Consider the following 14,591-nt stretch of genomic DNA (forward strand, 5'->3'; position numbering starts at 1 on the left):
CATGACCACATCTCAGAAAGCTCAGGAAGAAAACATACGTGAAAACTTGTTTATTTGCTCACAGGACACTGTTCACCAGCCATGGGGCCCACACTCCCTCCCTCTCAGCAAAGGTCCAGTTCTCCAACCTGCTCCGCTCGTGAGCCCCGCTGCAGCCTCAGCCGGGTTCCACTCACACGAAGTTCTGTGCAATGGCCAGCACCTTGGAAAACTCGCCTTCCCTCCGGCGTAGGCTAGTGGGGATGGGTGTCTTAATTCGGGTTCCCACGGGGTTCCCATTGTCCTCAATGAGGACCACATTGTTGGAGTCAAACCTGGGTGTCATTGAGGGGCCAGGCATGCGATGCCCCACGATGAGTGCCTTTTTCTTCTGTCCCTTGATGGCCAGCAAGATCTTGTCGCCCACCTTGCCCACCCCACTCTTGTTATAGACATGGATGCAACGAGGAGGACGATGGTAGGGGGTGTTCCCCAGAGCACTGTTGTCCACTACACGCACCCGCGTCATCTTCTGAATGGCACTGAGGCTCCCAGAGGTGCTGGTGGAAGAGAAAAGACTTTGAGATCTGCATCTCCTGGCCAGGGTGCACACAGGAGAGGGCCAGGCTTGGGAAAGAGCACCTGTCAGCAACAAGAAGTGGAACCAAGCTCAACCCAGGCCTGACATCGAGTCAGGTGCTTATAAATACTTCTGTGCTCAAGACAGTTTCCTTACAGTCCATGGCCTCAAATGCTTCTGCTGCCACATCAAGAACTCGACTTGGATAGGTTTTAGAAGAACCCAAACTTCTGTTATAACAATCTTCGTGGCTACCTTAGCTGAAAGTATTTGGTTTCCAAAAAATACCTTGAGGATTAAGGGAACGTATTATGGGCTGAACCTTACCCGCTGCCTAGCCTGTAAAACCTGCTTCCCCAGAACACCCTTATTTCCTAATGTTCTCATCTGTTTGTTGCTGGGCAGAAGAAGATATGAGCAAGGGTTTGCTAAGGGAATCCCTTGACAGAATATAGCAGAAACTGTAAACAGGTAATAATGCTTTGCTTTAATGCATTTTTCCAAGCTAGAAGGGAATTTTTTTCTAAAGAGTACTTATTAAAGGCAGGTAAGCTATTACTAAGCAGCCTGATAACATGAGGTTTCTCTTTTCCTGGCGCTAGCAACTTGAATGCTGGTGTTCTCCAGAGTAACCCTACATCCTCTTCTCTCATTCCACAAGCTTACTCTGGGCAATTCTATCTATCCCCACTGTCTCCAAAGAGTAAACTCCATCTCTATTCCCACTTCTCTCCAATATTCTAGCTCTCTCTCTCTACTCTAAAGTCCCCAAAGATGGTCACACAGATACCACAAGCTCAGCAGGTCCCATACTATGCTCATCGCCTTCCACTGCTGCCTTTCCCACCCACATAAAGGCTTCTCCAGGAACCCCAGCTCCCAAGCCATAAACCTCTTTCCATCAACATCCACTGGCTGCCAAGTCCAACTGATACTATCTCTGAAGCACTCTGTGCTTTTCCTCTACCCCACCAACACTTCCTTAATTTGGACGCTCGCTATCTCCCACCAAGACTGCTAAATTAGTGTCCTAACTAGTTCCCAGTATACTTGGCTCTGCTGATCCAGAGTTCACTATGGAATATAAAACTGAGACCACACCCCTCCTTGAATGTTCAAAGTTCCCCACTGTACTATCAACAATCTGGCCCTGATTTTCCTGTCTTCTGAGGTCCATCACCTCCTACCATCATATATCCACTCTGTGCCAGCAGAGAGAAACTCCTGGAGCTCTCCAAGCATGCCATGCCTCTCACATGACCTCCCTAGAGGCCTGGACAGAGGCTGCTCCACTTCTCTTCTGGGAAGGCAGCCTCTCCTCTCTTCTCCTCCTCCATCTCCATTAGCAGCCCCTGTCTCAGGCCTTCCAAAGCACCATACAAACCTCTATTATTATACTTGTCACATTTTCTTAGAGCTATTTGTTTCCAACTTTGCTCCCATGGCCAACTGTGAAAACTCTTTTAGGGCAGAAAGCAATTCTTATTCCTCTCTCTCTGACCAACCCCAGGCACCATGCTCAGTAAATGCCTGTGGAATGAGTACACAAACAGGGACAGAAGCCATGTTTGCCAACAGCTATGCAACCCGTATTGCCCATCCTGGTAAGCACCTGAAGAGAGAGGAGGTTCTCACACTTCTATCATATTTAGTATTTGGTTAATAAGATTCCATTTTTATTTGGTGGGATTAAAACACTCAACACTCAATAACTGATAAACAAGTTAATTGAAAAGTGTTCAGGACACAGAATTTGTTTGGGAACCAAACAAATCATTGCCTGTTCAGGACACAGAATAGGGATCAACAAATTATTGCCTTTGGTACAAATCTAGTTCACCGTGGGGCAAATCCAGAACACCTACTTCTATATCACTGCTGTGGATTTGAATAGTCGTGACAGAAAACGTATGGCCCACAAAAATGATAACATTCACTATATAGCCCTTTACTGAAAAAGTTTATGTACCACTGGACCCCTGACATAAAAGACTTGACAACATTATCTACCAGTTGAATATTATTGAAACTTAGAGAACACTCATGGGACAGAAGAACATATATTCTTTTTTTTTTTTTTTTTTTTTATTTATTTATTTTGTTTGTTTGTTTTTGTTTATACATGCACTGGGTACAGTCAGAAGTGCGGGAGGGTGAGAGAATTCACCAGAGCCAGAGCGGGGAGCAGAGCAGGCAGAGGGACCGAAGTACACTGCTGAGGGGAGCAGCGGGCAGCAGGAGAGGTCTGCGCGCCATGTGGGACCCTCCTCTGGTGGCCGGGGAGCAGCCGGGGATCGAACCGGCACCGCAGAGGCCGCGGGCAGCTTCGCAACCCAGCGCTCAACCGCTGCGCCACCGGGGAGGCCCAGAACATATATTCTTTTCTTCTTTTTAAAATATTCCATTTTGGGGCCTCCCTGGTGGCACCGGGGTTAAAATCTCAGTGCTATGAAACTATCGCCAGCCACTTTGGACTGAGTTTGATCCCTGGCCAAGAAGCAACCCACATGGCGCAGCAGGCCTCTCCTGTCTTGCCCGCTGCTCCCCTCAGCAGTGTGTTTCAGTCAGTCTGCCTGTTCTGCTCCCCACTCTGTCTCTGGTGAATCCTCTCACCCCACTGCACCTCTGGCCTGTGCCCCAGGTCTTATATGCATAAATAAATAAAACAAATCATTTTAAAAAAATTCCATTTTTAAAAGAGAAGGCTTCAATATACTCGGGGAGTGATCTAGTCAAGATGTCAGATTTACCATGAGAGTCTGGGACAAGGATGAAAGCTGTATCTTCTACCATGGCCAATCCCCACTCCACCTCCACAGCAATGCCACGTGCTTACCTGTCCCCTCATCTGACTGATCACACCTTAGTTCGGTGGGATTCCTTTAGTTCTCATTGACCCTGAGCCCGTCCCCCCAAGCTTCCACTTCCACTCTAGCCACCAGGACACCCAGCCCTGATGGGGAACGCATACTCAACTACACAGCTCTTAGAACTTAATGGGAAAGGTTACCTGAAAAGACGCTGGCTGAGGGTTCTGCTTACATGTGTGAAGGGGCCCAAGAGTCCAGTAGTCAAAGCCATGGGATCCCAAGATAGCAAATCCTGCAGGAAAAGGGGGGTCAGAGGGGAGAGAATTTATTTCTAAGCAGTGTCCTTACACAGATCCAGTTTTGAGTTTTTTGTGGTTTTTTTTTTTTTTTTTTGTAAAAGACTGTTGGGAACTTGTGTGGGAGATGGTACTTCTAGCACAAGATCATTAGTCACTAAATATAAATCTTGGTGGTTAAAAGCTACGCGGATAATTAGATGGAATTCCAGCTACAAATCTGCTGATTCATATTCTAACTGGGGTCAGGGAGCTGGAATGGCCCGCAACCGGCCTTGCTGTAACACAACAGCGTGAAGAATGCCTTCATTGACACATCACCTCCACAGGTAGGAAGAAAGCATGACTCCTCTGGTACACACCTAGTCAGCAAGCATTTCTCAAGTCCTCTGCGGAGGAAAACCTGCACACTAGTACCCTTGTTGACACGCATGTGCTTTCTGAAGCCAGAACTTACACCCCGAGTGAAGATTATCTGAGCAACTGCCCAGTTGTCTGGTAGCACATCACCTTTCCTCCAAATGTAACAGCTAGTGCACCTGTAATGCCCAAGGCTAGCAGAAGAGAGACAAAGGATGTCCTCACCAAGTCACTGATCAGGGTCTCCTATCTGGGTCAGCCTCCGAAACAGCACTAAGGCCTGGTGAAACTGCCCACCCCACACTGCTGCTGAAAGCTGGGATGAGGACAGCAAGCTGGAGATAAAAGAACAAATACCAGTTCTTGTGACTCAGGCCTCAGCTCACTGATCCCGGCACTAAACAATACAGCAATCCCCTGTCTTCTGCAACACCTGGGCATCATTTAGGGGCATGTTTATGAAAAACCTACAGCCAGCTGGTTCGTCCCACGCCTGTTCTCCTAAGTGTTTGGCTGCAGAGAGCCTCATTTGAGAGCTCTGCTGAGGAAGGCCCCTACCACTGTAGTATTTACACACAGCTTTGCCTTGAGTAAGTTCAAAGCACCTCAGATAAGATTTTATTTAATAAGGGTAGGGCAAAAATCCACTATTTACCTTCATAGGAATAGCCAGACACTTCATAAATGCTTATCAACAAGTTAGCTTAAACTGCAAGTTCACTCTCCAGTGTTTTCCTTTAGACAACCCAGGAAGCATTGGGCAAAAAATAATTAAAATCAGAAAATTAATTGCAAAAGAAGGCAGTAAGTTACAGAACGATTAACATATGACACACACAAGACTGTGGGATGAGAAGAGCTTTACCTTTACAGCTAGGTGACCCTGGACAAGGAACTATGAGCTTCAGCTCCCACATCTGTACTGGGGTTTCCCAGAAGGACACATGAGCACCAGCACCCCTTAGTTGTCTTCATCAGCCTCTAGCTGCACCTCATCTCACAGATTAGGAAACTGAGTTACAAAGATGAAGTGACTTGCCACAATTAGCCAAGGGCAGAACCAGAACCAGCACTGGACCCAGCTTCAGTCCAAGTCCCTCTACTACAGCCTACAGCCTCACTCTGCTATACAGAGCTGAGGGTGCGAAGCAGCTTTATAGGTTGCTTTCTAGTTCCCATAGATGAAAATTTACTGAGTAGTTATAATGTGTCAGGCACTGGGCTAAGTATTTTTACATCATCATCTCATTTAAGCCTCACAAAAACTCTGCTATGGACGTAATTATCATCCCTTTTTTTACATATATGAGGAAATGAGGCGCAGACAGGTTAGGTAATTAGCTCAAGGTCACAAAGCTAGGAACGACAAAGTTGAAATCTGAACCGCAACAGTCAGCTTCCTAGACCCTGTACTCTTACTCAACAGAGTTAACATGGCTAACTTTAATTTAAATATAGTATTTTTCCAACTGTTATCCTCCTTGTTCCATCAAGAATACTGAAATCACAGGCACATTTTACTCATACCCAACTCAATATTTGCTGAATCAGCTGAAATGCAGACAAACACCAGGTGAAAACTATTCACTTCAATCCAGTTTAAGTTTTTTTTGACAATGTATAGTGTAGGTGGCAAAGAGAACTCCATACTCTGAGCAATGACTAAAAATTGGCTTTAAAAAAAAAATAAAACAGAGCTCTAAAAAGCACTCCTTCTGGTCCAGGCTGCAGTTACCAATCGCAGCCAAGCTTTCCCATCTGACGCTAGTGGGCCCTTGCTCTCACTCCCTGGGAGAAAAAGAGGCTCCACAGCTCCTCCACAGAAGCCTCCAGATTAGCCCAACACCACCCACACTCCCTCTTCTGAGAACTGCGACACCCAGCCTCTCTACACCACACTGCTTCCTCACAACACTTCGGTTAGTCCAAGAACTGCACAAGTGCCTGGGGGCTTCCCAGACTTGGGTATAGCAAGACCCACCTCTTGAAAATCTGCAAGGCAGTCTGCACAAACCAAACTGTGCCTTGCTCACAAGCCACCCTGCAACCTAAACGCCATCTCTGCCTAGCCAAATGTGACCCAGCTCCAAACATACCTCCTCCAAGAAGGCTGGCGTAAGACTGTAGCATCGGTTGCTAACCTTCCTGCACACTGAGGACATGTGGGTATCCAGTGCTGGGGGAACTCTCACTACCCCCAACTTTCACTACCCAAACTCAGACACTGAATAAACATGGATACCTTTGTAATAAGGCTGATACCCGTTAAGATTCCAGTTCTTGCGGTTCAGAAACCACAAAGATCTTGACAACATGGCTTATGAACTCACTATAGGGATTCAGGAATCACAGACTCTCAGGTGGTGAGGATTTCTTGTACTGTGTCACATATGAGTAAGTCTCCAGGGAGCACTTCCATTTCCATAAGAAAAGGCTCAATTTAAACACTTTTTACTAGATCTTTGGTGGATCATGATCGTGACCCTTAGACCCAAAAGACCTCTGGCATCAAATAGATAGCAGTAGGCATTCCTGTGAACCTGAAAGTCCAAAGGAACCAAATCACTTATTTATAAGTCCCTCATTCTTACACACACACACACACACACACACACACACACACACACCCCAGTGGCTCCCTCCCACTCCCACCAAAATACTCCAGCAGGTCCTGACAGGTAACTGCTGAATGAGCTCAATGAAGTAGCCAACAGAAAGATAGAGCCCCCACTCAAGGCACCACACAGAGGGACATGCAAACCCTGTAGAGCTCTTATCTGTTTTGTTGCCTACCAAAACATCACATGCAAGTATGCTTGAAGGAAACCCTGGTGCTGGTTATGGGAAGACGAGCTCATGCTGTGTTAAAGACTCCTGGAATCATCTCCTGGCCCTGGTGCCCACACTGCCACTGAAAAAACACCTGATCCCATCACTAACTAAGTGGTTCAGATCAGGGAAGAGTAATAGAGGCGGCAATTTACTTCAAAGCAACTTGGGCTGACCTTGATGTTATTTCCCAGCATAAATCCACCCTATAGACAAAGGCCCTGATTCACTTCAGAGCAGTGGGTATACATTGCCTTGTTTCACAAGTAATGTTATTCTGAGTCTTGTGTTTGCACAGGAGACAGACCCTAGTGATACTTCCTCCTCCACAACACTCTGACTCAGAGGAGGCCAGAAATTCAGAAGACTCCATTGCCAGAAATGGTTTTTCATGCCATTTCCTGGTCAGCATTGAGTATTGCACTCCACGGGAAGAGCAAGAACATGTCCCGTAGAGAAAGGGAGAGGAGCAGCAAGAAGAGGAAGCAGGGAGAGATGGAGAGGGGGAGAAATTACTTAAGTACAACCCACGAACTGTGTTCGTTTTCCATCCTGCTTTAAGACTCCCCTTCAGTTGCACCAGAGAGGACTCTGGATTTCAGGACTCACAGGTGAGTTTTTCAATCAGCATCACACTATCGGCCCCACTGGAAGCAGTGTACACTCTGTGAGAGCCGGGGCTGCTGAGTGCTGCACACTCAGGACACAGAACAGTGCCTGGCACACAAATGGAGCTCAGAGAGTATCTGTTAAGTGAATAAAATTAATCTGCAATTGCCATTCAGCCTCTAGCTCCAGGTGGTGTTTCTTGTGCCCCTACCCAGGCTCCCAGTGACTATGGGGAGCCTCTCAGGCCCTGAGAATTGGTTTTGTTTTGTTTTGTTTTGAGCTAATTTTAATATCAGCCTGAGTTGGAAAAAGCCTACACCTCTGACATTTTGTGGAAAGACCACTGCTTACTAAGGATCAGCAGTTATATAGTATCACAGACTGATACATAATTATACTTTGTTTCCTTTTTATAAATTATACTAGTTTTCATCTTTAGGCCCTCACACATTACATACATTCAAGAGGGATGGGGCCTATCCAAGAGCTCAGCTTAATTACAAAGGAGTGCTTAAAGGGGACCCTGTTAGTAAGTATTGGAAGAGGGAAAAAAATTAAGCAATCAAATGCAAGGCCCAACCACAAAAAGGACAAACTCCAGCTAATAAACTTTCTTCTTTATTAAAGCAGGGAAAACAAAGGCTTGGCAGTTTCCAGGAATCAAAACAAGGAAATCCCAGGATCCTTGTCATGAAGACATAATCCCCCAACCCCATTTCCTGGTAGGTTCCTCCCCAATCATTCTGGAGCAATAAATACTCTTATTTACAGCTTAAAAACCTCATTACTGCTTTTTTTTTTTTTTTTTAAATATATACTTACAGAAGTGTAACACAATTCTCCAAGTACTTTCACACATACCATTCTTGGATGATTTCATACCTGAACCCAATAAAAACACAAAGACAAATAACAAAGAGAAACAATCTATAGGGAATGTATCTGCTAAGGATTTTTGAAAGTTCTGGAGGCTCAAAAAAGTAAGTAGCATTTTGCAGATGGCGAAATGAAGTTGAAAATGCTAAGCAACCTGCTGGCTTGTCCAAGGTTAGGAGTCTGTTTCTATTACATCCAGCACAATATATGCAGTTAAGGTGATACTTTAATAACCACAAATAAACTTTGCAGGAATAAACACACTCCACACTGTTGTGGGGGGAAGTACTCCTTCTCTTGTCAGGGTGCCACACAGTCTTTTAAAACTCAGGAATTAGGGCCTCTCTGGTGGCCTAGGGGTTAAGTCTCAGGGCTACCACCCCCAGCAACCCCCATGTGGCGCAGCAGTCCACTTCTGTTTCTCTCCTTCCTTCCCTCAGCAGTGTATTTCAGTCAGTCTGCCTGTTCTGCGCCCCACTCTTGTCTCTGGTGAATCCTCTCACCATCCAAAACTCTGCCATACACCCCAGTTCTTCTATGCAAAAATAAATAAAATAAAAATCTTTAAAAAAAAAAAACCCTCAGGAATCTAAAAGCCGTCTTTTTAATAAATGTCTGCACTACACCCAGCACAGCTGAGAACTGAAACAGATTCTGATTCACCCACCAAGTTGTGAGTTCTCACAGCATCACCATCAATAGGCAGCATCCCTCAATTGCATGATAGGCTGTCTCTGCCATGGCTACCAGCAAGGGCACCATTAATTCTCAATTTGATTCACAAAACAAAATGTTTCCAGGGCTTTTGTCCTATATTTGCTTATTTATGTTAGATTTCACCTTGTTACAAAAGTATTTCAAATTGAGAGTCTTAAATGTATTTGATGATTCTCAATTATTCAAGGTACGTTTCAATCTGTAGTTTATCTATTCTAGCTTTGGTCCCCCTCCGCCTTCAACTCACAGGCGTGCAAACACCTATAGTTCCAGAAATGTGTTTGTAACAATCTTGGTGTGACCAAACTCAGAAAAACTGCACAAGGCACTTAAGTTCTACTTAATCACCTTATTAGTACCAACACTGGACCTGTGGCAAGCAGCCAAGTTTGTGGAGCTGTCAGGTGGGCACATGGGAAATGGAGAACAGGGAAAACCTAGGGGGTCCCTAGACTCAAAGTGAGACTGCCACTGATGGACAGCACACCCCCTTCACCTCGCAGTCCCCTCTTCTCCAGCTAAGTCTGCTACCTTGGAATCCGCTTCCCAAGCCTCAATGACTCTGTCAAGCAGGGGTCATTGGGAAGAGGAAGGAAGCGAGGAAATGAAAGTGCTTTACCTTCACTTATGTAAGGGATCATTTTATTTTTTTTAAGATTTATTTATGCATACAAGAACTGGGGTGTAAGCCAGAGGTGTGAGGGATTAGAGGATTCACCAGAGACAGAGTGGGGAGCAGAATAGGCAGATCTACTGAAATACACTGCTGAGGGGAGTAGCAGCCACACAGGAGAGGTCTGCTGTGCCATGTGGGTTGCTCCCTGTCTGGCTGGGGATGAGGGAACTGCTGCTTGCTGGCTTGATAGCACCATCTTTATCCCCTTTGCCACCAGGGAGGCCCCTGTAAGGGATCATTTTAAGGTAGGAATTCCAGGGCCTCCCTAGTGGGCTCCGGGTTAAGTCTCAGCACTATCTGAAGACTTTGATGATTCCATGAGTTTCTGACAGGGGGGGCTTTCCGACTCTGAGTTGTGTTTCCCTAGTGATCAAGAAGCTACCTGGCACCTTCTTAATAGGAGAGCTCATTGCCTGACCCAGAGCAACTTTTCTGAGTCCTGAATCACTGTCCTCTCACAAAGCTGGTTGTCACTGTTAATACATATGTAAAATCATACCAAAGTGAGCTACAACCTAGAACTATCAGCCTTTAAAAAGGAAAGACTAAGTCATAACCTGACTTTTGAGATCTTCACAAGCCCCCACATAGCCATAAGATGTGGGTCTTAGAATTTCACGTTATAATCCCCAAGATGGAAGTGGGGCAAGATAGGCTCTAAAGCACTCTTACCTCATATACAATTACTGATGTTGAGGAGAAACTAACTAATCATGCACAGTGTCCAGCAGAGTACACCTGAAAAATGGACTCCAGGGAAGGTTCTTACCCTTGCCACTTAGAAACAATAATAAAATATTTTGACCACTGTTCCATCATGGAATCCATAGTGCATTTAATTCAATTCTCATTTCAGGATTTCTGAAATGTTTCCTCTTCTCTGCTGTGTCTAGGTGGTGACCCTAGTCAGGTATAGGCAAAAACAGATCAAGAATCCACATGTTCAGATTCATAACTGTATTATTTTAAAAAGTAACGATACAGAGGACTCACTCACAAATGCCTTCTCTGGTCCTCAAAGCTCCAAAACCACATAACTACAGCATCCATTTCCACTTTCCAGATATCCATTAAGAGTGCCATTTGGCAAGGGATCACACCAACTTTCCAATGATAAAATCAACACAACATGAAAAAAGTCCTATAGGAAATAGATATCCAAGAAGCCCTACTGTAAAATGGGCAATTCCCCTGGGGAGAGGGGAATGCAGGAACTAGAACAGATTCCTTTTCCTCTTCATGGCTTGTTCCAATCCAAGGCAATTCCCAGAATCCTATTCAATAAAGACACCTCCTACCAGACAGTCTACCAAAATAAGTTTCACCCCATCTTGTTTTCTGCCCTTCCTAAGTAAGCCAACCTACTTGCTACCCCCACAAATCCTTATTCTTCAACTGCATATATTTCCAACTCATGAAGAGTGCACTGGGTTTCTACCTGGGCAGTAACCTCCCTAAAGAGACCCACTCTGTTCACTGTTCTTCATTGTATATTCCTGGTGTGCTAACTGCATCCTTGTCAGCAATTTCAACTGACTGAAAACTCAGACTGAGGCAGGCAAGAGGGCAAACAAGAGGACACAGGAGACCACTGCTTTCAGAAAATTGCTGACACACAGAAATACACATACAACACGTGATACACTCACACTGCATATACCTGCAGCAAGTCTCAAGACATTACTTATCCTTACCAAAAACAATGCATTCACTTTCTATTTCATTTTTTTTTTTATTAAATGATGGCTGCGAGCCAGTAAACTTATTTCCAACTAACCAATGGGACTGTTTGAAAGGCACTGAAACCGTACAGGTGTATTTCACCAGCTATTAATGAGCCCTTTAAGAAACCAGCAAACAGCTGAGACACTACTGGCCAACCAGAAGAACCAGACAGACCCAGGTAGGCAGTGCCCTTCCTCGGTCACACCAGGTACCTCCCAGATTTCCTCAAGTAACCCAAGATGACTCTGTCCTAACTCTTTTGTTAACCTCTTTGTCAATGTCATTTCACTCACTCTCTTAGGGTGGCAAAGTTCGTGGGGAAGCAATACTTCCTAGTAGTCCCTAACTCCCGGCAGATGCAGGCGCAGCCTGGCCGAAATGAGAAACCCGGGAACCCCCTGGAGCCACGGAAGCAATGAACCGCAAGACAGTGGAAGCAGGGAGCTCCCTCTCCCCACTCCAGAAGCGCCAGGCAGACGAGTCACAGATGACAAGTCACCTCAAGACACAGGATGGGGCCAGGGAGGAAGGACAAGTGAGCAAACTAGAAGAGCTGCGCCAGAGCCACCGGCCAAAGCCACCTCTCCAAGGCCCGACTACCACCCGCCCCTCCCCGGGCTGACCCCACATTCTTGGGCAGGCAGAGGAGCGCGGCTCCGGGGCGAGGGGCGGCAGAGCCGCGGGCGCCCCCAGCGCCCCCGGGCAGCGGGAGGGTCTGGACCGAGGCCTCCCCTGCCTCGACCCCAGGGTTCGCTGTTCCCCCACTCCGGCCTTTCCTCACCCCCCTCCAGCGAGAGCACCTCCCCGAGCGCAAGGAAGAAAGGGGAGACGGGACGCGGACAGAAGCGCGACGAGCGCCGCCCCCTCCATACCGCTCCGGCCGCCCTGGACTAGCCCGCCGCGGGCCCCGCCGGCCAAGCACCGCCTTCCCCGCCACCACGCGGCCTCCCCTGCGCCTGCGCGCCGGGCCCCGAGCCGGGCGGCGATCTGCGAGTGCGCGCGTCCTGCGTGGGCCGGCGTGGGGGCGGGGCCTGCGCGGCCCCGCCTCTCCCTCCTCCCCCGCCCTCCCGCTCCGCTCCCGCTCCCCCTCCCCCAGACACTGCCGCGGCCGCCGCAGGAGCCCGGAGCCCGAGCCGCCCAGCGACTCCCCTCCCCCTCCCCAGCCCCGCCCCGCCCCAACCCGGGGCTCCGAGTCGGAGCCGAGTCTGCGCCTGGGGGTGAGTACGCGACCCTTCCCCAGCCCCCTCTCTTTTCTTTGAGGAGCTCACCACCACCCAGAGGAAAACCCTGGACTCAGCTGCGCGTCCCCTCCCTTCAACCTCCGCCGGGACCCAGAGGATCCCGGGCCCGGGGGACCCCATGGTGCGCGCTCTGATCCCTGCCCTGCACCATCCTGAGCCGAATGGGAACCCTCCGACCCCTGCCGGGGGTCCAGATGTGCGCCGCCCTCTGTCCCCACCCCTCGGGACGTCTCGAGGGGTGGGACCCCCGCCCCGGTGCCCCCAGCGCCACTCTTCTCCCACCTGCCCGGTCCAGGTGCGCGTCTCCTCCGCGCCCCTCGGGGGGGTCCAGCTGCGCCCCCCGCCCCGGGCCCGCCGCCGCGGTGCAGAGCCTGCCTCCCCCGCCCCCGAGCTTTGGATTCCAGGGTCGCCAAGTCTGATGCCCGCCGTCTCTTATCTTTTTCCAGTTCCCGGTGCCTAGCACCCCCGAAGCCGGCCCGGGGCGGGGGTTCGGACTCCGGCAGGGCAGCGTTGTGGACGCTCGCACGAGGCCCTCCGCTGCCCCGGACTCGTCTGGGGACTAGTCGGCGGGCTGGGGAGGCGGCTGGCCCCGGGAGCGCGTCCTCTCCTTGCGCCCCACACAGTGCAGTTCATTCATGAGCCGCCGGGCCTGCGTTGGAGGGTACGGTGGGAAAAGGACTCCGACGCGGAACCCCGAGTGAGGGAAAGGCCCTGCTGGGGGCAGGGGGCGCGCTTTGTCCCTCCTGGCCTTCTTGACTGCCTAGCGAAGACAGTCCCAAAGCTGGGGTGCCTTGTTCGCCAGAAAAGAAAAGGACGCTTGGGAAGTGGAAAGGAGAGGTCAGAGGGTCTGGCTGCCCTTGGGGCGCTGTGCTGCCACCTGCCTGGGTCCCCTGGGCGGAGGTCTGAGGGCTCAGCACTCCACTTCCCCCAAGGGTGGAGGGGCTCCGTCTTCTCTACCCAGTGCCATGCTCCAGCCTCTCCCTGGGTCTGCAGCAGCCCTGGGGAGAATGAGGCTGTACACAGCCCTCCTAAGGAGGGGCCCCCAGTCCTGCCTCCCAGGCACATGTGAGGAGGGGCGTGGGAGTGTCTGCCAGGCTTCCAGCGGGGGTGTGCTGGCAGCATGACTGTCCTCCAGGGCACCAGAGGGTCCAGGTCCCAGCACGCCCCACGTGGCACATGCTGTGGCCTGCTGTTGGCTCAGCCAAGTTGGTTTTAGCCCATAGGTGGGTGGGTGAGTGGGGATGTAGCAAGGCAGAAGGGAGGTGGTAGGTAGCTCAGAATCCCCTTTTGGACATACTACAGGTTTCCTCCAATTAGAACAGAGTGTTGGGGACCTCAGTTCAAATTCTACCTCTGGTACTCTTTAGCTGTGTGACCTTGACAAGTTACTTAACCTGTCTGAACCTTAGTTTCCAATTAAAAGTGTGTTTACAAACATCTCCTTAGAAGATTTAGCAGGGGGATCAAACTAAATAACACAGGTAAAGAGCTTGGCACCCTGCCTGGTAGGTGATCAATAAAAATCCTCTTTTCTGAACTTCTGACCCCCACCTCCCAGCCAATTACAGATGGATGTGGATGTTTGAAAGAGTTTGGGAACATTCCCTGTCACTGAGTGACAGAACCCCAAACCCAATATAACCCCTTAGGTCTAATAAGAAGCCTATTCTGATAGAGAAGTACTGTCATATTAAATTCTGCTGTGAGTGTTAACACTCTTCCACTAAACCAAGCCCTTTTTTCCCATACTTCACTGATAACAGTAGCTAATTTTTTAGAACCCATTATGTACCTTGATCTATTAAGAGCTGTACAAAAGTCATCTTGTTTAATCCTCAAAGCAACCACACAACTGAATTCTTATCCCCATTTACAGATGAAGGAGGTGAGACC

At 48.7% G+C, this 14,591-nt stretch overlaps 2 protein-coding genes across 7 annotated transcripts in view; one reads left to right on the plus strand and one right to left on the minus strand.

Moving 5' to 3' along the window:
• On the minus strand, positions 1-12,996 carry MRPL14 (mitochondrial ribosomal protein L14). 4 transcript variants are annotated; one of them, XM_037519804.2, is made up of 3 exons: positions 12,981-12,996; positions 3,570-3,661; positions 1-539 (listed from the first exon to the last, which is right to left on the minus strand). In XM_037519804.2, exons 2-3 carry the CDS (start codon positions 3,638-3,640, stop codon positions 173-175), a joined length of 438 nt encoding a protein of 145 aa, XP_037375701.1. In that variant the 5' UTR covers positions 3,641-3,661; positions 12,981-12,996; the 3' UTR covers positions 1-172. The 4 variants fall into 4 exon arrangements, with proteins under 4 accessions (XP_037375701.1, XP_037375697.1, XP_037375700.1 ...); XM_037519800.2 differs by lacking the exon at positions 12,981-12,996 and adding an exon at positions 12,330-12,394; XM_037519803.2 differs by lacking the exon at positions 12,981-12,996 and adding an exon at positions 12,239-12,323.
• TMEM63B (transmembrane protein 63B) overlaps positions 12,609-14,591 on the plus strand; it is a 22,066-nt gene continuing 20,083 nt past the window's right edge. For 2 of the 3 annotated variants that reach the window (XM_037519797.2, XM_054698830.1), the window contains exon 1: positions 12,609-12,674. The gene's annotated coding sequence lies outside the window, so the exon portion shown is untranslated. Of the gene's footprint in view, positions 12,675-13,243; positions 13,360-14,591 lie in introns of those variants that run through there. The other variant, XM_037519798.2, reaches the window with a different exon arrangement.

The sequence above is a fragment of the Talpa occidentalis genome, unplaced genomic scaffold (genome assembly GCF_014898055.3).
Source record: "Talpa occidentalis isolate TD23 unplaced genomic scaffold, MPIMG_talOcc4v2.1 talOcc4.2, whole genome shotgun sequence".
Lineage (NCBI taxonomy): Eukaryota > Metazoa > Chordata > Mammalia > Eulipotyphla > Talpidae > Talpa > Talpa occidentalis.

Excerpts from the sequence above, each read along its gene's own strand:
- MRPL14 (XM_037519804.2), bottom strand. The coding sequence starts at position 3,640 with ATGGCTTTGACTACTGGACTCTTGGGCCCCTTCACACATGTAAGCAGA. Across the intron at positions 540-3,569 it reads CTCAGCCAGCGTCTTTTCAG|CACCTCTGGGAGCCTCAGTG; the intron begins GTAACCTTTCCC and ends CTCTTCCACCAG.